General features: G+C 32.7%; 1 protein-coding gene across 2 annotated transcripts in view; it reads left to right on the forward strand.

Moving 5' to 3' along the window:
- Window positions 1-24,302, forward strand: part of DENND1B (DENN domain containing 1B) — a 256,368-nt gene that overhangs the window by 148,348 nt on the left and 83,718 nt on the right. For both annotated transcript variants that reach the window (XM_080824962.1, XM_080824961.1), the window contains 3 exons: window positions 2,970-3,070; window positions 8,492-8,537; window positions 13,312-13,413. In XM_080824962.1, the coding sequence (XP_080681088.1) occupies window positions 2,970-3,070; window positions 8,492-8,537; window positions 13,312-13,413 (249 nt within the window). The remainder of the gene's footprint in view (window positions 1-2,969; window positions 3,071-8,491; window positions 8,538-13,311; window positions 13,414-24,302) is intronic.

Below are 24,302 nucleotides of genomic sequence, written 5' to 3' on the forward strand. Positions count from 1 at the left end.
TCGTTAACAACATTAACAATTAAAATGTTAGAATTGAACTGATCTAAGACTGAAGAATACTGTATCTCAGAGACAGTGCTTACAGATCGATTAGCGTATACTTAAAGGTTAGGAAGCAGATCTGGTTATACTTGTACATATGCCAGTGTCACACAGCTTCTTAAGTGGCAAAGCCCTAATTTTGTGTACTTCGCTCTTACTGTTTTATACAGCTTATATGTAACTGTGTTTGATTTCCTACTAAGTTTGTTTTTTCTTAGTTGTGTTTTTTTGCTTACTACTTTACTAACTCCTCCAGAAAGGAGATGCTATAATAGTGTTCTCTCTAGTTTTCAATCACATAGTTATTACATGCTGCTAGGGGGGTAGGGGGGATCTTTGGTCTGCTTCTGCCTGCTTTGGAAATCTCCACGTGAATGTCTCACAGTTAACAGAATCAATATTTGCAAAAACAAATTCCTTGTAGTTCCACCTGAACCTTAAACTTTGTGCTGTATTATGTTAAATAATTCATTCTAGTTGCTTTGGCCAGAAATCGTGGTTAGGGAGGGGTAGTATTTTTACCTCTCCTTTTACCAGTCACCTATCCCCTAAATCCAAAAAATTGTACAACTTTTTTCTTTCTACAGGCCAAATCCTGTAGAACTTCCTTCTTTCCTGGCAGACCTTGATTAGCAGAGATGATCTTTTGCCACATGCTAGCAGTTGCAGGTGTTTTGTAACTGTCTATCATCATGTAGAGCAATCGCCCTCTGTGAAGCCAGTCAAATTCATTAGATGTTATTCTGCCTTCTTGGCAAACAATTCATAACTTCACTTAAGGATGACCGTTAAGGGCATAAGAAAGGTGTCTACAAAGCAATTAACAGAGTGCTTTGGACTCTGGATGTATCCAATAAAATAAGTTAGCCTTATTATAATTCCTCATTTTAAGAAGGCAGTATTATTCTTGTTACACTGTTATTTTCTTAATAATGTAAAAAGAACACTTTCCCTTTTTTTAAGGTTTTAAATAAGTTGTTTTAAAAGCCATCTGTGTGCAAATGGAGAAATTGAGTGAAGTAGCCCCCTTTGAAAGCTGTATAAATGCTTTTAGCCACTGAGTTACACTGAAGGGATGGAAAGTGTTAATACAGCTTTAAAGATGCCAAATTTAGGGGCACTTGGGTGGCTCAGTGGGTTAAAACCTCTGCCTTAGGCTCAGGTCATGATCCCGGGGTCCTGGGATCAAGCCCCGCATTGGGCTCTCTGCTCTGTGGAGAGCCTACTTTCTCCTCTCTCTCTGCCTGCCTCTCTGCCTACTTGTGATCTCTGTCTGTCAAATAAATAAATAAAATCTTAAAAAAAAAAAACAAAAGATGCCAAATTTACAAGCAGGGAGTACCTGAGAGCTCTCAGAGAATTTGACCCTGTTAGATCAACCTTATTTCATCTCCCTCTGTGAGAGTTCAAATGAGACAAATAAATCCAAGGTCCGTAATTGTTAAGTGAAGGTATTTGAATGCCTCCTAGTGGTATATCGTATGCTCCAATTAAGGAATTAAAAAAAAAATACATGTTGAAGGAATACTGTAGATAAAATATTAAAGCTTGTAAGTGCAAAGTACTAAAATCCTTTAATGATAGCATACTAAATAGAAACAAATACATTGTTTGCCATATAAAATTAATAAAAATCTAACTGGAAAAAATATATATGATGAAGATGAGTATATTTTAATCCAAATTCTTATGTTTCTGGTTCAAATTAGATTGCTTTAATTTTTAAATTTTTTTTAGCTGAACTATTTTACACTTAAATATAGACAAATGTTTCTATTAAGATTGAATTGCTTTTTGTACATTTATCCTTTTAAGTTAATTTGATTACTGTATGTGAGTTTCAGTTCTCTATATAACAGGAATAATGGCTTACAGAAAGTCTGTTGTTCATATTCAGATAGTTTTATTTTTAAATTCCGATGTTCAAGTTGGATAAAATGATTTAATTAGTAAGCTTGAAATGCTGACTTAAAATGAAGAATGCTGGCTTAATTATTGCTTTAAACATTAAAAAATGATTAACACTTACAGAAATATAATTTAAGATGTAAAAAAAAGTCCCATGGAAAGAATTCTGATGAGGGTCAGTAGGAGGGAGAGGGGAAAAAAAGTGATATCCCTTTGTTAAGCATTAAAAAATATTTAATTAACTGCTTGCCAAAACAAAACAATTAAAATGGCAATTACCTTTAAAATAGCATCTATGTATTTGCAGCTGTTGTGATTTAAAGCTAGGAAACAAAATGTTAATCTGAAATGAACAGTTTAAATATGAAATTATGATATACTTGGCTTCCTGTAGTACAGCTGTCAAGCTTGGGCAGTTTGCTGGTCAATAGTGACATTCTATGTGTCAGTGAACAGAGTCTCTTGATACCATAACCCGCAGTTCACACATTACTGAAGCTCCAACTGTCGAACATTCAAGTCCCCTGGTATTATCGCAGCTTCCAGACTCTCCTGACTGGCTCATGTTTCATTCTTTGGCAATTTGCCCTAATGATATCCCTCAGGAGCTTTCAGCCTCTCTTCCTTTCCATATTTAATCGTGGTATATTAATCTGAGTGATGCGCAAACTGTGCTGCACAAATTGTAATTTCCTACAATTTCTTCAAAGATGCTCAACTGATTTTTCAGTTTTACTTTTATTTATGTTCTCAGTTTTGACCCTAAACACTATATTTTCAGATAGTTATAATTGTCCCCATAAGATGCCCAAGAAGCCACTTTTGCTATTTATATATTTTTCAAAGGGGCTTTTGAACATAAGATTTTTTCCCCCCTGGCAGAATTGGTAAAGATAATGTGATTTAGGTCACTAAACAAATAGTTTTGTGATTGTTGTTAATCTTTGAAAACCTGAGCATGTCTTTTTGTTTGGAGGGTCAGCAGCTACTTATTATTGTTATCCTCTTGCAAATTTTAGTTAACTGCCTGTCTCCATGGATCAGCCGCTCTGCTGTACCCCATGTTCTGGCAACACATATACATCCCAGTGCTTCCTCCGCACCTGCTGGACTACTGCTGGTAAGATGACCTTGGCCAAACTCCCTTAAATTCAGCCTTTATGATTCGAAAGAATATGCTTATTCGTAGATTAGGTAAGCTTGGTGTGTATGTAGACAAATGCAAGCTCTGAGACTTGTCTTAGAGATCGGTAGCAAATATCAAAAGGTGTTTTTATGAAGGCAGAGTAATTCTTTTCAAAGCTAGCAAAAATATATACTTGGCAAACGTAAAGTTCTTTAGATTTTGTGAGGTACTTCCATAGTCATTTAGATAATTAAATGTGTAAAGAGAAGCAAATATAGTCTTGTATTTGGTGGTTAGCAAAAGCATACGGAAGTTATAGTATCAGTTAGAGAACTCTGTATCCCGGGTGTCAGGATTTGTCTGCCAAGTGTGTCAGAAACCAGATTGTCTCTGTCAGGGCACGCTTTCATTACCTTTACCTCAGGACACACTTTCCTAGACCCCTCTTCCCTCAGCACACTGAATATCAAATACCACCAAAGGGATTGCCTCTAATTCAGGGATTCCTTGAGTTTCTGGTTTAAAGCAAAGTCTCAGCCCTAAGCCACTGTGAAAAGCAATGTTGAAAATGTTGAGAGTAATTTTGAAAAGCTTCCTGGCATTAGAAACAACTCCCAATGATCTCACCCGATTTGAATTCAGCTATACCCGTAGAACTTTTCTGTTCTCTTCCTCTGGAAGAGTGCGTATAGTCACAGTGAGGCTGGACAAGGGTTAGACTCTGAAACAGCAGCCTTGAGATCTTCTTCTGGACTGTAGGGTTAAATGTTCTCTTCCTTGATAATTATCTTTTGTGGATATTTAAGACTTTCTAAAATACTGTTATTTAGAAATTATTCTGTGATGTAGGTAGTTCTGTGCTAATTCTTTCCAGAGATGTCTTCCTGATACTTTCTAACCCTGCCATCAAGTCCTTCTGCTGCTTCACTATAAGGAAGGAAGCTTGTTTCATATTTTAGTCCCTTGAATTTTCTTACTAGTTTCTAACCTTGAAATAGCCTTTAGGACAAGTTCTACCAGCCTCTATGCCAGACAGTTCCCTGTTCTGGAGAGTACAGCAGTGATAATCAAACAAGGAGTTATCTGAAACTTCTGAACCTTCAGGTCACAATGATAGGCTCAGCTTCTATCCTAAGAACTGAGCAATATAATGTAGTTTTTTCCTTTTTCTTTATTTTAAAGAAATAGCCAAGACTCTGGCTCTCTTCTGTCAGAAAATTTTATGGGCTAAAATATTTCTAATAGAAGAAAACCATTTTCTTCCCATTGCATCCTGGCGAATGATCTTAGAATCATACTCATCTCTATGCAAAAGAGAGAAAAATATTAGAGATTGTCCCTTCAATCTCATGGTTTTTGAATAAAGAAATTTTTATATGCCTTTATATAGACATAGAACAGGAAGGTTTGATGGGTTAGATGTATATTTGCCAACTCTTCAAGGTGATTGGAACTTTCCAAATCCTAAAATAATCCTGTCTTCTGGAAATATTTTTATTTGCACACCTGGTATCACTGGTGTGACATAGACTGTGGAGAGCCATAATGCCATCTTGTGACCATGCATGAATATAGCATCTGGGTCCACTAATGAAGGGCTAGCTAATTTGTCGACTCACTCATTTATCCATTTATTTGTACATCAAATATTTGGTGAACACCTATTTGCCAAGCAGTGAGTATGTGTAAGGCACTGAATGAAACTTAGTTTCTGCCCTTTCAGTATCTACAGAGAGGAAGAAATTCACACCTATGTGCATGGAGCGCACACACACATGCACACACAAGAGGAACACAGAGTAATACTTCAGTACTATAAGGTTTATACCAGAGGCATGTAAAAGCAACTTGGATGGGGACACCTAGGAAGAAGTGGCCCACACTGCTTAGTAGGATAGGGAAGGTGTCTGGGAGGAAATAACACCATCTACCTCTTCTTTTAATCTACTAGTATAAAGGAAGAATGGGAATTTCTATTTAACAGGTATAAGATTTCAGTTATACAAGATGGTTAAGTTCCAGAGGTCTGCTGCACAATATTGTGCCTATGGTTAACATTTCTTAAGAAGGCAGAGCTCATATGAAGTGTTTTTACTATGAGAGAGAGAAAAAGAGTGAGGGGCGGAGAGGGAGAGAGAACTTTAATGTGGCAAGTCCATGATATTGCCACATAGGCTTAACCTTTCTGAGTACCTAAACACCTAGGAGGTAGTATCACTTTAGTACCAGTAAAATTATAATCATCTTTATTTGTTCAAGAGTCACTTTTTTATGTCGTCTACCTATCTGACTCTTCTTTCTGTGCAAGGAACAGATTTAGCTTTTGAGAGAATTGTTTTTTAAAGCATAAATGGAAAATTGTGCTGTTTAGACTACCTAAGTTAATATACTGCTGTTACTGTGTACCCACGGGTGGTTTCTGTAAGAAAACCTAGAAAGAAAGAAAAAAAAGGTATTACATGATGATTATTTTTGAGTAGAGATTAATTGCTACCCAAAAGAAGAAGTAGTCATAATAGTCTCCTGTATCCTATCTTTGCTGAATAACTTCATTGACAGAAAGATCTAGGACAATTTTGCACGTGGATGATAAAACATCTGTGTTGCCAAGGATCTCTTCCTGACTTATTAACACCCTAATCTAATTAGGAGATTTCAGCTAGGGTTGCAAAATTACTTTTCATGAGATTGGCTGATTTAATATTAGGAGATGCACAATCCAATTTTCATGAGAAAGAAATAACCAGTAAAGTCTGTATTCCATAAAATACAAAATCTGTCTATAAAATGTATTTTATAAAATCTATATGCAAAACATCATGATTATTTTAAGAATTTGTGCTCTAGATTAATAATGTTTACAGTTCTAACATCTCTATATGTTTTTGGTTTTATTAGTAATTAGTGAGATAAAAACACGTAGAAACCCAGTAATCTCACAGAAACAGTTACAAGTTACTTCATTACTAAGTTCTACATACGAGCCCTTTATTGAATTTTTATTCTAGTTTAACAACTGCTAAACGTTTTTTGTTTTTTGTATTTCAAGAAATCACTAGCTCTCATGAAGTTTTTTTTAAAAGTGTTAGCTGTATTTCATAGAACTTTGGTAGGGTAGCTACTACTTTTGGCTCTGAATTTTTTTTTTTTTTTGGCTCTGAATTTTTGAAATCTGATCCATTCAGTGTTTGTCCAACATCTATAAAATGGATATTTTAATTGTTAACTTTAAAAAGCTTATATATTTTTGATGAACACTCATTGTATTAAAATGTGCTTCAAAATTTGAGATACCGTGAACTTTCTATGTTGTAAATTTTGTAGGTAGGATATACCTGGGGTGAATTGGAAGTTTGCACAGTAACTTGAATAATTTTATGCTGTTTTGGACATGGACAGCTTGACATATTTAAGATCTTGGGATTTGCTACCCTGTTTTGTGAAAATGTTCTGAACCCAGTCGTGGGAGCCCGGAATAGTTAGTGACATATATTTTATGTCTTCTGTGGAGTCCCAGAAGGAATTCCAGAGATGAGAACTTGAACTAGGGAAGTAATCAGCCTTCCTTTATTTAAGCAGAAGTGGAACAGTTCACATTTATTCCTCCTGTTTCCTTTTGAAGGCAGAAAATCTGTTAGGTCTTAAGGATATCAAGGCCTATAAATAGTTCTTAACTTTCAGTCAAATGATCCAGAATATCAGATCAATTCCAGATGGTCTATTGTATTAAAAAAAAAAAAAAAGATGGGAAGGAACAAAGCTACAAAAGGGAATTAGATGGAATCTAATAAAATAAGAAATAATGAACAGGATAATGAGAAGTCAATTATAAACTTTAACCATCCTTATTTTTGGTGAATTTGGGGTATATGTTAGTGGTTAAGCCATCTTTAAATAAATTTGAAGCTGTTTTAGGTTACTTTGGAAACTGTTGAGCACCGTTAGCTTTATCTGTGACCGGTTTTCAGTAGCAAAGTGGATATGCAGGAGTTTGGACAGCTCAACTCTAATAGTGAAAATGGTATTTCGAAAATTAAGCAAATTCTTTGAAAAAGATTATCTGTTTTCATTAACATAGAAAATATTTCATTAACTATAACACAGAGATATCTATACAAGAAATGTCAAAATTTTTTTATTTTTAGATAGCTATTTATTTGCATATCTTCTATCACCTTTGTAGACATCTGTCCATTCTCACGTTTTCTTGTTAAATAATATTTTGATTTCAAAATGTCAAGTTGGATAATTCCCTTCTTGTATTTTGTGAGAAATATTTCTGAACTTACTTGTAAGCCTGATTTTATGTTACAAAAATTATTTAATATCTGTATCCTCTGCTGGAGTGTAAGATCCACAAGGGAATATATTCTGTTCATATCATTTATTATTATACCTAGCCCATAGCCCAGGTTGTAGCATCTGGTGTGCTTCAGGTATTATTTGTTGAATTAATTATTTCACTATTATTCTTACACATACTTGAATATTGTGATTTGTTAAAATTATTTTATTACTAGAAGTGAAAATGGGATAAATAGGAATGTGTGACATTTATTTATGTATTTACTTACTTATTTTGTTATGTCAGTCACCACACTGAATGACATTTAAATAAAGGACAATGTACATGAGCAGAAAGCACAGAAAGAATGATAACAGTAGAGGAAGAACTTGTTTATCTTTGTCCTTCTAGTTCCGAAACAGTGCCTGGCATATAGTCGGTCTCAATAAATATTGGGTGATTGACTAAATCAAAACATTTTGTTGCCATTGTAGGTGTGAAACAGTGATGATATAGTAAGAAAATGACAGAAATAAGAATCCAATTGAATTTTAAAAAGGCATATAAAAGAAATGTGAATAAATTTGATAATTAGGATATATTTGATATGAAGTATGTGGAAGGTTTAACTCAGACTATGGCCTAGACTCTAATATTCCTCATAAATTAAAAGTTTTTTTAGGCATTACCACTCTTTATTTAATTATAAATGATTTTGTGATTTTTATGCAAATAAATCTTAATTTGAATATATTCATGGCCTCTCCAATTGAATTTGATTTTTATGTATTGAGTAATTTTAAATACCTATAATGGGCTATATTAGAACTGTACCTTTAATTAATTTTTTTTTAAAGATTTTATTTATTTATTTGACAGACAGAGATCACGAGTAGGCAGAGAGGCAGGCAGAGAGAGAGGGGGAAACAGGCTCCCTGCTGAGCAGAGAGCCCGATGTGGGGCTCGATCCCAGGACCCTGGGATCATGACCTGAGCCTAAGGCAGAGGTTTTAACCCACTGAGCCACCCAGGCGCCCCACCTTTAATTAATTTTGTAAACTTTCTGAATTACTTATATAGTTAAGTTGTAATGAACTTATAAATATATATATTATATATCTTTAATTTAGTGCTCCAATGCCATACCTGATTGGAATACACTCCAGCCTCATAGAGGTGAGTATCTTTCAGACATGAGATGCATGAGTGGTAAATTGATTAATAAAAATAATAGTTAAAACAGTTGTGTTTTCAAAGAGTATCAGTTGAATAGTATAAAGCAGTTGCAAGTGTTGAATTATTGTATACTTACACAATCATTTGCAAAAAGGTAATATTTGGAATAATTGCATTTTAATTAATATGCTGAATGACCATCTTTGAGGGCATGAAAACCATGAAAATATGTTAAATTTGGTCAAGGTCATGTGGTAAGTATTACATACTAAAAACTTAGTCTTTGATGAACCACTTTTTTTATGGCACTTGGGAACTTTTATACTTATTTCTTAGATTCTATGTACTTATGAGTCATAAAGGGAAAATGTTTCATTTTTCAATCCATTATGATCCAGTTTGTCAGTGTGCTTTTTCAAGGTGTGATTTTAATACACTAATCATGAAATTTTAAATTAGAATATAGCTTTAAATTTTTTAAAATTTCCAGTCCTGTTAGGGTTTTAAAATGCATTGATTTTTTTGTACTGTTATCACTTCATTCCAAAATGATTTTTGTGACTTGTCATCATTATAGTGAAAAACTTTGAACTTTAAATACTTTGTACTTAGAATCAGTGAAACTTCCAGAGAAGACTTCTTAAAAGATTAGATTCTAAAAAAAGCATAAACAGAAGACTTGGATCCAAACAGAAGACTTGGGTCAGTTGCATAGCATCATTATGCTAGCTGATTTCAGTTTTATTCAGTTTTCTTTTTTTTTTTCTTTTGCTGATTGTGCATATTGTATATTAACCCAATTTCTAATCAGCAACCTAAATGAGTTAGATTTGATTTTCTTATTAGTTGTTGTCACCGTGTACACCATCAGTCCTCACTTTGCAGATCAAGGAAGATCCCATTGATTATTTTAAAACTCCTGAGGATCATGTCTGGAGAAGTCATGTTCCTGTAGTAGTCCTTCCCAAGTTAGAGAATCCTACATGTGCTCTGGTTTTGGTCATTTTCTCCTTTTGCAGAAAGCTAGGGCAACATTTTTTATTTGTTTAATCATTAACAATACATTTTAATGACTTTCTTTAGTAGACTTAATTTGTTTTTAATTTTGAAGTCTGAGTTGGATAACATTATGAATCTTTATTAATTTTTAGAAAACTTGTTCTTTTATGACAAGGTGCTGGCAGTGAAAGGTCAATTTGCATAAAATAAAACATGAATTTGTAGGTATTTAGTCTGTTATTTGATTGTAGAATATATAACTGGTATTTTGTTCATCAGTATTTTCACTGTATAAAATCTAACCACGGTTGGTATGGTTTCAAAGAAGTCATCAAATTTGAATTTGATATCAGTGCACATGTCTCTTCTTATTTAATGTATCTGATAGAATACTTCATTTTTATAATATGTTTATTTGTACAGATGAAAAACATTTAAAGTTGTTTATTGTACCTATTGATGTTATATATATTTTTTGCATAATGGTTCTATATCAAATTTTAATACAAATGATTCAGCTTTTCCAAAATATTATGGAAATGGGTACATGTTTTAAATATTTGATCACACTTACCATATATTTATTGGATATCTATAGTGAAAATCAGTCCTTTTTTTAAGGAGCAAATTGCTTAAGAATTTTTTCCTTCTTGCAGTATTATCTTAGAGAAATGGTCCATTCTGTTTTAAATTGGCTCATCATTAAATGAGGCTGTTTAGAGCCATGATTAGATTGCCTGAAATCTCAGTACCTTTTTATACTCTGGACTTATTGAACTGTCTTTGTAGTCAGTTCTGTTTGGTTTATTTGGTTTAATAGTGAATGAAAAGGTATAAAAGGAACTTCAAGAATGTCTTTAAACCAGTTGGGTACCATTTAGTAACTTTCTCCTTAATTTATTACAAGATAATATGCATCCTGCAATTCCATTCTTACTTAATCATTAATGGCACATTTTTAAAAATCTTTTGTGCTTTCTTATTTTATATTAATGGTATTATAATTAAAATATGGGTATATCTATTTAGATATTTTATATGTGAGACTGAACTGAGTAATTTTTTACATTTTGCTTGGCTGCATTTACAACAGATTTTTTTTTATGAATAATCAAAATATCCCATATTCTCTCTCTTGGTCAATACAGTTTCAACATAACAGCTTTACAAAGACTTCTAATATAATTGTTCAAAGATGTGAAACTAATATCCTTTCAAATCTTTCTTTTAATTATTTTTATATAATCATGAGTGAAAGATGGCTAGAAATTTCTTTTTAAAATGTAAATTTGCTTCAAAATAAAGGATAAGGACATTTTGTTCTCCCTGAAAATTAGACTTTAGGGTTGAACTCAAAGGCCTGTAAATGATGAGAAATAAGTTAGTGGATTGTATTATGTGTTTTAAAATACAGAAGAAATTCTAACTAAAATGTTGACTCAGTTTTACAAGAAGGTGGGACTACTGCCACTCATAGTAACATAGTGCATCATAGTAACACACATGATGCACATTCATAGTCACATTGCCCGGATGCGTTATTATATAGAGAGGATGTGGGAGAAAAACTTACTACTTTAATACCTTACTGTTTTCCTTCATAAGACTTTCAGTCTCTGTCCTGATATTATTTTCTTATTTTTGAAGAAAAAAGCAAGTTCTCCTTTTTCTTACTCTTTCCCAATCCAAGCAAGCTGATGAATTTTATGAACTATTAAAATATGAGACAGAGAAAGTGGTACCATTTTATATACTGTATAACCTTTTACTCCTGTTTAGAAAATAGTTAAAGCCTGACTTGGAAGGAAAGGTAGATAAAATACTGACATTAATCCAAATTTAAAAAAATTTTTAAAAATTACATACTATATTTCACTTGTTGCTGCTTATGTAGAATCATTCTCATTTTAGTGAGTCTCATTGTATTGATTTATTGAAATTAGTACATTTTCCATTCTTACCAAATGGTCCCTTGAACAGAATTTAATATTCATCTTTTATCAGACTTTTTTAAACTAAGTGCAACTTGGAAAAAAGTATATATTTCATGTTAATACTGATCTTATTTTTCAGAGTTTAGCATTTGTGTCATCACAAAATATTTAGGCATCACATAACCATTTTTCCAGGCTATTTAGAGGAACTCATTTCATCCTTTAATAAGTGGGTTTCTGGATTATCTTTATAGTTTCTGTTAAAAGGGACAATTTAGAATTGAAGGTGGAAATCAAAATTATGACACACCTTTCCCACCCGTATGCCACAATTATAAATGTATTTTTGCATCTGAAATAGGTTATTTTTTTTGAAATAGGTTATTTTTGTATTTATGCTGTAGTTAACTCATAGATAACTACATACTTATGTATGTGAGCCTTTTTTGCGTATGTGTATACATATGCAAAGGAAAGAGGACAAGTTTATTTATAAAATGTTTTGTGAATAGTGTCACAATTGTACATGATTGTCTCTTAATTTCTAAGAAACAGCCATCCTGACTCTTATTTTAGAGTACTTACAATGTCTTTTATAAGATGGATTTTTAAAATGATGTGTTCCCTTGAGAATTCATATTCCACACAAACATTATGGCTTTCTTAACACATACAAATTCCCTACTCTAGACCACCATTTCCCTAGCAAACTTAACATTCTGCCTAAAATGCAGAGATTGGAAGTTCTAAATGGATCAAGGAAATTTCGTTCCTGAACAACTTAAAAAAATTGGTTTGACCAATTTAAAATTTAAGGTATTTAATAATTCTCAAAAATGGCTATTATTCAAGAACGTCATTTTTTAAAAAATACTATACTGAAGAAAAATACTACACTGAAATTAATTTACTTATTGCCAATTGACCTATGCAATTATGGAATTCTGATAGATAGATCTCATTAATGAGCACCTTATTTATTTGCATCAAAAAGTAATACTATTTGCTATCATTTAAATAAGGCAAATAGATTTATATGATTTTAATATACGTGTTAGTTTAGGAAAAATAAACTGTGTTTTCTTTCTTTAAGGATGAAAAATTTGGTGAAATTCTACTTTACTGTCATTAGTCCACATATTGAGATAATTTGGCCATTTGATTAAAATGTCAAACAAATAAGACAAGTCAAACAATCTGATAGGCTATTAAATTTGATCTGTTATATTAAACTCATGTGATAAATTTTACTAACAATTCCTTATTATGGCCATCTTTAGCATTTTACTTATTCAACTTACAGTCCTCATCATCAGCTTATACTGAATTGATAGGGAAATACAGAGAAAATGTTTATTTAAAACTTAGTTCACTTATAGAAGTCATACTTATTGGCTTATGTTAGTCCTACAATATGATTTATGCTAAAAATAGGTATAGAAGTGGCCACAAGTTCCTGTATCAATAGGATCAAAATTCATTTGATAAAGTTGTAAATTTGGAGAGTTTAATGTAGCTGTGCCTATTTTGTGAGTTTTTGTTATAATATCTCTTTGGTAGTTAAATTATATTCAACATCTCTAAACCAGATCAATGTGTTTAGATGACCAAGCATTCTATTTTAAAGATTTTTTTTACCCAATCTTTTTGAATGATTATGAACAAACTTTCTTTCTCATAAGGCAAAGTCATTTATATGTTCTTATAATAGAGGATTTTCCTTTTTTCTTTTCCCAAAGCTAATTATCATTAAGACAATTTTCTCTACATTTCTAAGCTCATTACAGTTTTGGAAGGAAAATATACTAAGATATTTATTTATGATTGTGTTTTTTGAACAGAGAGTGAAAAATAAATCATTGGAGGATGTGGTTATGTTAAATGTTGACACAAACACTTTAGAATCACCATTTAATGACTTGAACAACCTACCAAGTGATGTGGTAAGTCTGAAGGCTATTTTGTGGTGTACATAGATGAAGATTATAGATATAGATATAGTAATAGATATAGATAGATATGTTTTCTCCTGGACCTTTGAATTGCCAAGAGTTGTTTTCCCCAGTTTTCTATCTGAAATAAAAGGGCTGAGTATGTGCATGGGTGTGAGAGGAATCTGTGTAGATTCTATATTTAACATTTTCTACCTTTTGGCAGTTGAGGAGATGTTGAATGGAACATCCTATTCCTATTGTAAAAGTGGGATCATAATTAAAAAGCTAGATGCATTCATTAGGCAGAGTTTCTTTAAACCTAAGTCTCTTCATCTCATCTTAATCATTATATTACAAAGTAGGCATTTCTGTCTGCCTAGTGGCATGTCTTGCAAAAGAATGAGAGAGTTTTTGAAGGCAAGGAGAAGAAGGGGGCCAATTACCGGCTTTTGCTTCCCTGCCACCTGCCAGTGCTTTTCCTTTTAATTAATGATCTGATGGCACTGGTCAATATAATAAGAAATGCTTGTACAGTTGGGGTCAGAAAATTCTGGCTTTGATCTCCCTCAACTTTCTGAAACATTTATTTGTTTTCTCTAAATTATTTCAGTTTTATTTTAATCTTTTCTATCCTGCTGAGGGCCGCAAGAATGAAAACCTACACTGTTTGTCATTTGCTTTGGCAGAGCAAAGACTGCTTACTTAGAATTCTATTTGTAAATTAAACTGCAAACCCAGTTTGTCATAAAAGACATCTGATCCTTTTGAAATGACGAAAACTGTCTTTTGTCTGTAAAGGCTGATAAATTAAGTGCCAGTTCTCTTCTGGTCTTTGATCTTGCAGAGGGTGTGTGTGTGTGTGTGTGTGTGTGTGTGTGTGTGAGTGTGTGTGTGTGTCTGCAGCTTATAATAGGATGTATTCTGTGTTTCATGTTAGTCACCAAAAGTGCATTTTTTTGGCCTTCGTATTCCTTAAAACAGGGCAAAAATGCAGACTAGTACTGTTTCTGTATGTATATTAGTGGCTACTTAAAAATATCTTTATAACATAGTTCTAAGTTAAAAATAACTCTCCTAAAAAAATCCACTTTTTTCAGGGATAGTAAAATTTGGAAATAAAAATCCTCCATCATATATTTTCCTGTAATATTGCAAGTACTTTGAAATCATTACCAGGGAGTTTGAAAAAGTGAATTTAAAAATTTCAAGCTCAAAAAATACAGTAATACTGGCTTTAATTGTTCTTATGGCTAGTGATAGGAAGAATGTGATTTTAAAGTTAAAATCAGATTATTTATGCCCATAAATAACCTAAAATATTTGCTGACCTTGAAGCAAATTAAATTGAACTACTTTATCTTACTGTAGTAAAATTTATGCTATGTATGAACAAATCCAAACCCAGGCCAGCAAAGAATTATATTATCTTTTTAGCTCATTATAACTAGATTGCCTCATTACAAAAATTTTGCAGAAGCTGCTAGAAATGATTAGAGTTATTCATTTAGAAATTCATCAAAGAATTCTTCATTGGATAGAAAAATAATTATGAAATAAAGTCCCAACTTTTACAAATATTGTCGTTATGTGCAATGCATTTCCTACTGTTAATGCCCTAATGAAAAAGGGTTGTTTATTGAAAAAGAAAAAAGGAAAAAAGAGGAGAAAGAAAAGAGGAAAGAAAAGAGAGAAATAATTCAGTGTTTTTGTGTCAAAAATTTTTATAGTCAGTTTCAATGATGGTTGATTTTATTTCTTTGAGAAAAACAATCCTTAATAGTAATTCTTAATAGTAATTCTTTCTTTGAGAAAAACAATCCTTAATAGTGATTCTTTTTTAATTGAGAAGTACTATTTTCCCAGTAGGATTAGTTTGTTATTAAGACATTTATTTTAAGATGTGAAGAAGTTAAATAGTACTCACAAAATGTGGAAGCCTAAAAATGTAAAATGACAGGAGGAATCATCTCCTTTATTTACAAGTAAAGGTTAACTGTACATAACTGAAATTTTAAAAAAATCATAATAAGGCACACTGCTAGGTGGTGTAGATATAACTATACATTTGCTCGAAATTAAAGGCTACAGACTTACAGACAAATTTGAACAGTGAATAAGTGGATACAACCCTGGGGTGGAACTAGGACCACTTGCTTAAAGTATGAGAGGTTTTAAAGTTATGATCATTTTCTAAAAATATTTTAGGTGATTGTTTGTTTAACCCCTCTGTAATAAATTTAGCTTTTTCATCAGTTTTCCAAAAGCTATCTCTAATAGTTCTGTAGGAGATATGATAAAGTTATCGCATCATACTTTCTCTAAATATAAATATTTTAAATGAGTTGTGTTAAAATTAACAAATGATCTTACTGAATTTTTTTGTGATTTGAATTAATAAGATATACTAGAATCCTGAAAAATTTTACTACTGGTATTGTTTGATTATTTAATAAATTAACTGATATTTAAAAGGGGTCCTTTTAAAAATCATCCACCAAAGCATTTAAATTATACTTACAGGCTAGATGACTTTCTATGCATGTGCACTCTATTACTGTGTCAGCTTGACCAGTGGTCTTGGCTGTTCAAAGGTCAGTGGTCACAGTTGTCCTGAATTACTAGTTCTTTTTTCCTGTGGACCCTCTGCTGTGTTGCATGCTGTAATCTTCTTAATGGCTTCATTCCAATATTCACACATAATATTTTAGATTTATTGACTGTTAGAAATACTACCATGCCAGTAGCAGTTCCGCTACTCTTAAGGTATTTAAAATTGGAAAAATAAATCAGGGCAAGGCTTTCAGGAATCCTTTGTTTTCCTTAAGGGAAAGGGAAAAACTCTCTTCCTGTCTTCTGACAAGAACACTTGTTTTTCGATTTCATCATTTCACTATAGATTTGGATCATTAAAAGAAAAAAAATTTTATTGAGAGCGATTTTAATGATATTGATTATTACATGGACTATCTTTGAAAAGCAGTAGATCCATTAAAATGTACTTTTGTAGTTTTCTGTCTTCATGCACTGTGATTTTATTTTTTAGTGGCTATGTCAAATATGGATACCTTCAAACAAGTAGGTTGTTTTTATATAAAAAATAAATTTTAGGGCTATCTAACAATATCAGTTGAATTTAGTGTTACTGTGGTATGTTTTTAAGTGTGGGGAAATTGTAACAGTTGAACTAAATACAATATTTGAAATTTCAAGTGAGTTCATTTTAATCTAAGATAATGTACTATTGAGACCTCCTCATTCCAAATATATATACAAATTTAGTTTTCAATTACATAATAATTTAAAATGTTCTGTTTCTAAGGTACTACTGCTTATTTTAATTTTTATCATCATTAATATTTTTAAAAAGAATTTGGAGAATTGTTAACTATTTCAAAAATAAATAGGATAACTCACTTGTTAGAAAATTAAGCTAATTAGAATTATAATGAGATTTAGGAAATCTCTTCATGAGAAAATTAAGTTGGAACAATTATAAACTAATTCTTATAGATGAAAGCAGGTTAGAATTGACATCTGAAAAAGTTACATGCATTAAAATATCCATTTCCAGGAAAGTGAATTTTGGCCTATGTTGCTTAACAGTCTTTAAATAATTTTAACTCATTAGATTGTAAGAAAATAATATACTCTCAGGTCAATATACTTATTCCTATTTTAGATTAGAAGACGAAGACACAAGAAGTATACTGTTAATGGTATTTCTAGAGCTTTAGTTCATATAGGTTGATCCTGTCATACTTATGCCCCAAACTCTAGATCATGGTCCCTCTCATATAAACATGACATACAGTGTAATGAGTAACTGTTTTAGAATTTAATACAGAAGCTTACTCTCTATTCTGATCTTGCTGAAGAAGTATCAGTATGATCTATTTGATTTAGATTAGGATTGTTAACACTTTTAAAAACTTATTTTCATCTTATATAACACACTATTGGAAAATTATTTTTTTATTTTCTATTATGAGGGTATGGACATAGTACACTTAAGGTTGTGCAATTCACTATACGCCCTGGTATGTTATAGGATAGCTACATTTAGTAGAAAGCATATTTGATTACTAAAATATTGAAAATACTTTATTATAAAATGGGGTCCTCTAAAATATTTTGCGTCTTTTAGTGATACTTTAAAGTATCACATGAAGGAAAGGTTAATGGTTTTATTGTGTAATGAAAAGCAAAGACACCAATTGTTCTGAATCACCAAAAATCATTAAATTAAAAGCCTGAAGACCTGGAGCAAAGCCCCAAAACACTGACTTTAAGTAAAAATGTAAGATACCTGCATTCAAGTGAGTTAATTAATTTTGAAATAAGTTTGGAAAAGAGTTGGCTATTTCAGAGAATTTTCTTAAATCAACTTTATAAAAAATGAAAGTATGTAAACAAATATAACTCTTGCAAATGTGCATAGAGTTAATAGATATGTTTAATTTTTGTATATTTCCTCTAACCTAACATGAAGGTTTAATATGTTAAATTGTCATAGTATACGTTATAAAGAAAAAAAAAGGCCCCAGAGAATATTATATTAGTTCCAGGTTTGCCACAGCTCTGCTAAAATCCTTATCATATTTAGCAGTAAATAAATTCCCCAGCAAATTTTTGGAGTGGCCAGGTTAGAAAGATAAACTGAATTCATTCAAGTTCTAGAGTAATTTAGAGTAATTTAGGGTAATTTTTGTTGGGGGGGGTGTGGTCAATAGAGTAGACTTTAGGATACAAATACTGCTTTCAGTTTTCCCCTGGAGAAATGCAGTCCTGCTCTCTCCTCGATCTCCCGCTGTCAGAATTCAGGCACCTAGATGCACATTGTCCCTGCCACAGAGCCTTACTTAGCACAGGGCTTTGTAAATAGTAGTCATTCAGTAAGTGATGGTTGAAGGGAAAGGTAATTGCATTTCTTTTATCTTTTGTAATAGAAGTTGCTTTTAAAGTCACTGTTTAGAGTTATTTCTTAGAACATTTTATAAGGATATTTTCATCTTTTATAGTAATAAAAAGAAGAAACCTGGATGCATGTTTAACGTATACTTTTTTGGTTGTGAGTGGAACTTATTTCCTCTCTCTGGAAAGGGAGACCTTGTTGTGATGCCCGTCATTGTGCTTCTGCACAGGACTTCGGGTGTCTGTGGAAACTCACTATTCTTTGAAATATTTTGAGAGATGTGATTGTTTATAACAGGTGTTTTGTTGTTTGTAAGTAAACTATAGATATTGCTATTTTTTGTACTTTTTTCTCTTTTTAAATCTAAACTTTAAATACAAAAGCAAAAGAAGACAAACAAACAAAAAAAGTCAAAACCTTAATTAACTGGGCTTCCAAACTTTTAAAGGGTCTTTGTTATTTACTCCCAACTGAGTAAGAGAATCTGTCCCTCCCACTGCAGTGAACAGACTTTAGCAGTTCACTTCTTTATGTCTCTGTACTTTTGCCATTTTACAGTTGATTTATAGTTTGTTACTTGTAGTGATTTTAAGTACTCATGAAGTTCCTTGGCTTTCTCATAGGTTTTCACTTCCAACTAAATTACCTAGCCTTTCTCCGAATGTCTTTTTTTTTTTTTCCCTGTAACATCTTAATGGGATGCTTCTCTCTCTTCTTACTGCTAATACATACATACATATATACATATATACTTAAATGTAAAGACCTTGATTTGGGCTTTAAAGATAATTTCCAATTTGTTTCTAGTCCTTTAAGTTCTTGGCTTTTCCACATTCAAGAGAGTTTTTTGTATGCATGATACTGTGTGCACTGTCACAACAGTGGTTCCCAAATCTTGCTGATATCATAATGACTTTGTGAACTTTTCAATGAATTATGTTCCTGGGTCCCATCATAGATATTCTGATCCATTGAACTAGAGAAATTAATGTAGAAGTATGATAGGTTGCTTATTTATTTATTTATTTATTTATTCATTCATTCATTCAAATAGTCATTCATTTGATTATTTATCAAGCACCTATTATAATGCCTGTATTATGCTAGGAGCTGAGTAAACAGGAAGACATAATATACTGCTCTCATGGAACTCACATTCCATTCATCTGAACCTAACCACATGGCCATACCAAGCCATGAGGAATGTTGGAAAATAGCTGGGTCAGCATAAGGAGGTTGAGCAAGCACTAGTTAAAACTTAGGATTTCTTTTACCAAAGAAAGGGAGAGTGGATGTTAGCGGACCAGTAGTCATATTGCCATAAGTAAGCTGAAATGAAGATGATTTTAGCCAAACTGAGATGTCGTTCTTATCAGTCGAAATCCTCAGATTAGCCATTTGTGGTCCAGCTGAGCTCAGTGTGTCAAAATACCTGTTCCAGAATTGGCCTGAATGATAAGTGTGAGTAAGCTGTGCAAAGTGAGAGGAGGAGGAACAGCATGTACAAAGATTCCACTGTGGGGAAGCGGTTGGCAAGTTCAAGAAGTGGAAAGTCTTGTATAGTTGTAGTGAGATGAAGGAAAGAGAGAGTTATGTAAAATGAGGTTGTAGAGATAGGTGGTGCCATCAAAAAAGATCTGTAGTTCTTGTTAGGGACATTTGGACTTTATTGGAAATTCGTTGGAGATATTTAGCAAGGAATAGTGTGATCTACTTTGACTTCTAAAAAATATCATCTTGGGGTCTAGGTCCTGAAGATTTCTCAGTATAAGGAATGAAGCAGGAAGATCCACTGAAATGGTTGAGACCATTTGCAGTAGTCTAGGTAGAGATGCTAATTGCTTGAACTTGATAGTGGCAGATGTAGAGAAAAGTGGATAGATTTGAATCTCCATCAGAGGACTAACTGACAGTGCTTGGTGATGTGTTGCATATGGGAGATGAAAAAGGGTCAAGTGTTGAGGAAGACCTGCAAGATTCCTTTTTGAGTAAATGGATGAATGGAAGTGACATTGACAGTAGAGATGCTGGCCTAACATTGGGCTTGCAGTGGAGCAGTTTGATTGTCTCCATTTTATAATGGCCTCTGAAAGGAAATAGTTAGAACTGACCCTATATTAATTAGGTTTTGATAGGTAATTTAAGCATAAAAAAGACCAGGGTAATGATAACCTTCACAAGTATATCCTGTGCTTTTCACTTAAAATGGTTACTGTTTTAATCCTTAAGTAGAAGCTCACTAAAAAATTACATTAAGAGGATAGGGTGTTAATTTTGTTTCTAAAAAACCCTGGACATTAGAAGGATTAAAGAAATGTAGGGATTTGGGGCGCCTGGGTGGCTCAGTGGGTTAGGCCTCTGCCTTCGGCTCAGGTCATGATCCCAGAGTCCTGGGATCGAGCCCCACATCGGGCTCTCTGCTCAGCAGGGAGCCTGCTTCTCCCTTCCTATCTGCCTGCCTCTCTGCCTACTTGTGATTTCTCTCTCTGTCAAATAAAAAATTAAATAATTAAAAAAAAAAAAGAAATGTAGGGATTTTTCATGTGTGACCATAAGATGTTTCAAGGGAGAGTACAACTTTTTATCTTTGTAACTTTTTTCTAAAGCAGATAAGTTGAAGCTCTAACTTTTATAAATGGATGTGGATTCTCTAGTACAGTGTAGTTCACAAAAGGAGGTATTTAAAAACATCAGAGGGGTGTTTTAGGGTTGTGTAGTTTATCTCAATATTATTTCTGGACATTTATTTTTACCTTCTGCTCTTTACCCTAATGTTTATCTTTGTGATCCTAAAGAGCAAAATTAAAATTTCTGGGTATAAGGGTTAATTTATGTTTCCTGAAAAGACACATCTAAAAGTCAAGAGAAAAATCTGTCACTTCTCTGAAAAACTCAGCTCCTTTAATGTGCTCTCCCTTCCTAACTCCCGGTTGGCATAATTACTTCATTACTCAGACTGTGTGCACGTGGCTTGCACTCTTTTAATTTATACCTATTTGTTATGTTTACTCATGTAATTCCCTACTTTTATTCATAGTCACTTTAGTGTTAAGAGGGTAAAAATGGAGAATTGTTGGTAATATTCATGTTGCAGTGAACTCCCACTGTGCTAAACCCAGGTTATAATTCCTCCCGTGGATGGCTGCTTGGAAGCCTGAATTCTCACTGTATAAAAGGAATTTAAACATTTGATAAGAGCCATGAAATGATATTTATTTCTGAAGTTCTTTTCACTGTTTAACTTTTTTTTAAATCTAGTATACTTGATTAGACTTAGAAAGATAATTTATTCACAGATTAAAGAGTGTCATGATAAAATCAGATGTCAATTTTGAAGTAGTCTTCAGACATTGGAGTTTGAGGCTGGCTTACTTTCGTAAGAATAAAAAGAGAAAACAATGAATACTTTTTCAGTGTCTCATAATGGGATTGTGTGATAAGAGCCAGGTAACTAAAGTTCCAAAGGCTCTTCTGAGTTCAGGGTTACATGTGAATATAAACTTGATGATTTGCGGGAAAATGTACATTTATTTCATAATTAAATTTAGAAGTTTGAAAATTAAAGCAGAAATGCCATTTCCCAGATGAAATATTGAAAAAGTACAGAGGAGACATCACCATTTTTATAGATAAAAACTGCTAAAAGCTAATTAGCACTGCAGAGGGCATTGGTAACTGGTGCTAATTTACTCCAGTGATCTAAAGGACAGGGAAACAGCAAGGTTGACACAGTCACTTTATATTAGAGTCATATCTTTCTGTCTAAAACTGATTTTAAAAACTCTTTCATTCTTACAAACTATTTTTGAGCATTCATTTGTACATCCAAGAAACAGTTAACTCACCTGCCCTCTTCGTCTCTGAAAAATAAGAACAACTTCAGATCTACTTACTGACAGTCAAAGCCCTCCTAGAGTAGGTCAAGGAAAACCTTTTCAAGCAGTTTGTGAAGGTAGAAGTAATGTAGATATAAGCAAAGTAACAATGTAACTGTATTTCTTACCAGGCAATGTTTTAGTCTTATATCTCACATTGGGTAGTATGGTCATGTAGAATAGTACTATTCAGTGGAAATGTGAGCCACATACACAATTTTAAATTTTCTGGTAGCCATGTTGAAAGTAAAATAATGGGTGAAATTAATTTTAATATATTTTGTTTAACCAAATGTTCAAAATACTGTTTTGTTATGAAATCAATATAAAAATTATTAATGAGGTATTTTACTTTTGGGGGGGTATTAAGTCTTCAAAATCCATTGTGTATTTTATACTTAAAGCAAATCCCCATTTGGATTAGTCACATTTCAAGTGGCTACTGTATTGGACCACAGAGTTCTAGAACAAGTGTTTTCTGAGGGATCTCAGGAACTACATTGAATTTTGGAGGTGAAGACCCCATATTTACAGTTTGGCTAAAAAGGCTTGCGGCAAAATGATTAAGATCCTGGCTAGCTTAAGAAGTACTGAATTCAGCATCTAAAACCTTGGGGTAAAGAAGGCTAAGGCATGGTTTGACTTGCCTGCATTCACTCTAAGCATGTATTATTATTGTCCTAAGAATACTCAGTTTGTGGAGAGCTGATCTGTCAATTTCATGTTTTATAGAAAAGTAAACTTTGAAGAATTTTCTTTTGCTAAGATGTAAGTAAGGCATGACATTTTAATTTTTTTTATTTTCAAAAGTAAATTAAAAATAACGCAACCATTTACTTTTTATAATACATGGAAAGACATATTCCTTCCATCTTAAGCCTTTTTTGAGGGGGGCAGTTATTAAATAAATGTATTGATACTCACTTCAATTGTTTTTCATTAACAGCAGTTGAAGCTTAAAAAATAACATTATTACAAACTTTAAAATAAAAAAACAAGTCATAAGACTTGCATCATTTAGCTACATTGTTTGAATATGTAGGTTGCCTTAAAATGTGCATTTATCGAGTTTAGATTTTAATAATAAAAACTTCCTCTTAAATGAATTGTGATTTATGTACTTTGTGGGCTAAATGAATTAGGCTCCAAACTTTTATCTGAATCTATGGAGCTTGGATATAAATTGAAAAGATCACAGCTATGGGGAGAAGACCTATACTGCAAAGGCCTTTCTGCATAGATTATGAACATCATAACTCAATAATTTTTTCAAAACTGTGGTTATAATTGGACCCAATGGGGGTCTCTTTCTTTGATCAGATCACAGTAACTATGACTTTACACTGGAAAATGTCACTACTGTGAAGGTTTATCACCTGTAGAGCTGGTCTTTCCTCTGATGCTGTGTTCATTTCTCATTAGCATTATTCAAAGTTTAGTTGTTAATTAGGTTGACACTTCAATTATAATCATCATCTACAGAAGTAGTCAGGGCTGCTTGCATAAAGAAATTTTTAAAAATACCCTTCCTTGGGTATATATGTAAAGGAGAAATGACATTATTTTATTTTGTTATCTGGTGGTTTCATAAGGGTCAGAATATGCTCTGTTAAGAGAGCAATCCAACTACAATTTCTCCCATCGGTTTTGTTTTCTTGGAAAATAAAAAGGGTTTTTATGTGACTTCATGTTCTGTTGTAAAGCATCAGTGAGGAATGATATGAGCACCAATACTTTTTAAGTGTAGACGGTGTAGTTTTCTATAACGCATGAAAAGAATTGGTCGGGTGAATTAGATGATAGGAACGTATCACATAATTTCCCTTTAAAAAAATTAGAGTATACGTTGGGATTATGATTATACCTACAGAATACTCATCTAAGTAAGGGTCGTTCATAAATAGTAACCATTCTATAAAATACAGAGAACCTGAACTTGAAGGACAGAAGTGTATGAAAAATGATAACAAATTCGGATGCCTTGGTAAATTATGCAAACTCCTGAGAAATAAATATTTCTTTGATTTAAAAACATTAATCTGATTACTGGTTCATAAAGCGATGACATTGAACTCAAACCCAGCACATTGTGGTGGGGAAAAAACTGGACA

This window comes from Martes martes (genome assembly GCF_963455335.1).
Source record: "Martes martes genome assembly, chromosome: 15".
NCBI lineage: Eukaryota > Metazoa > Chordata > Mammalia > Carnivora > Mustelidae > Martes > Martes martes.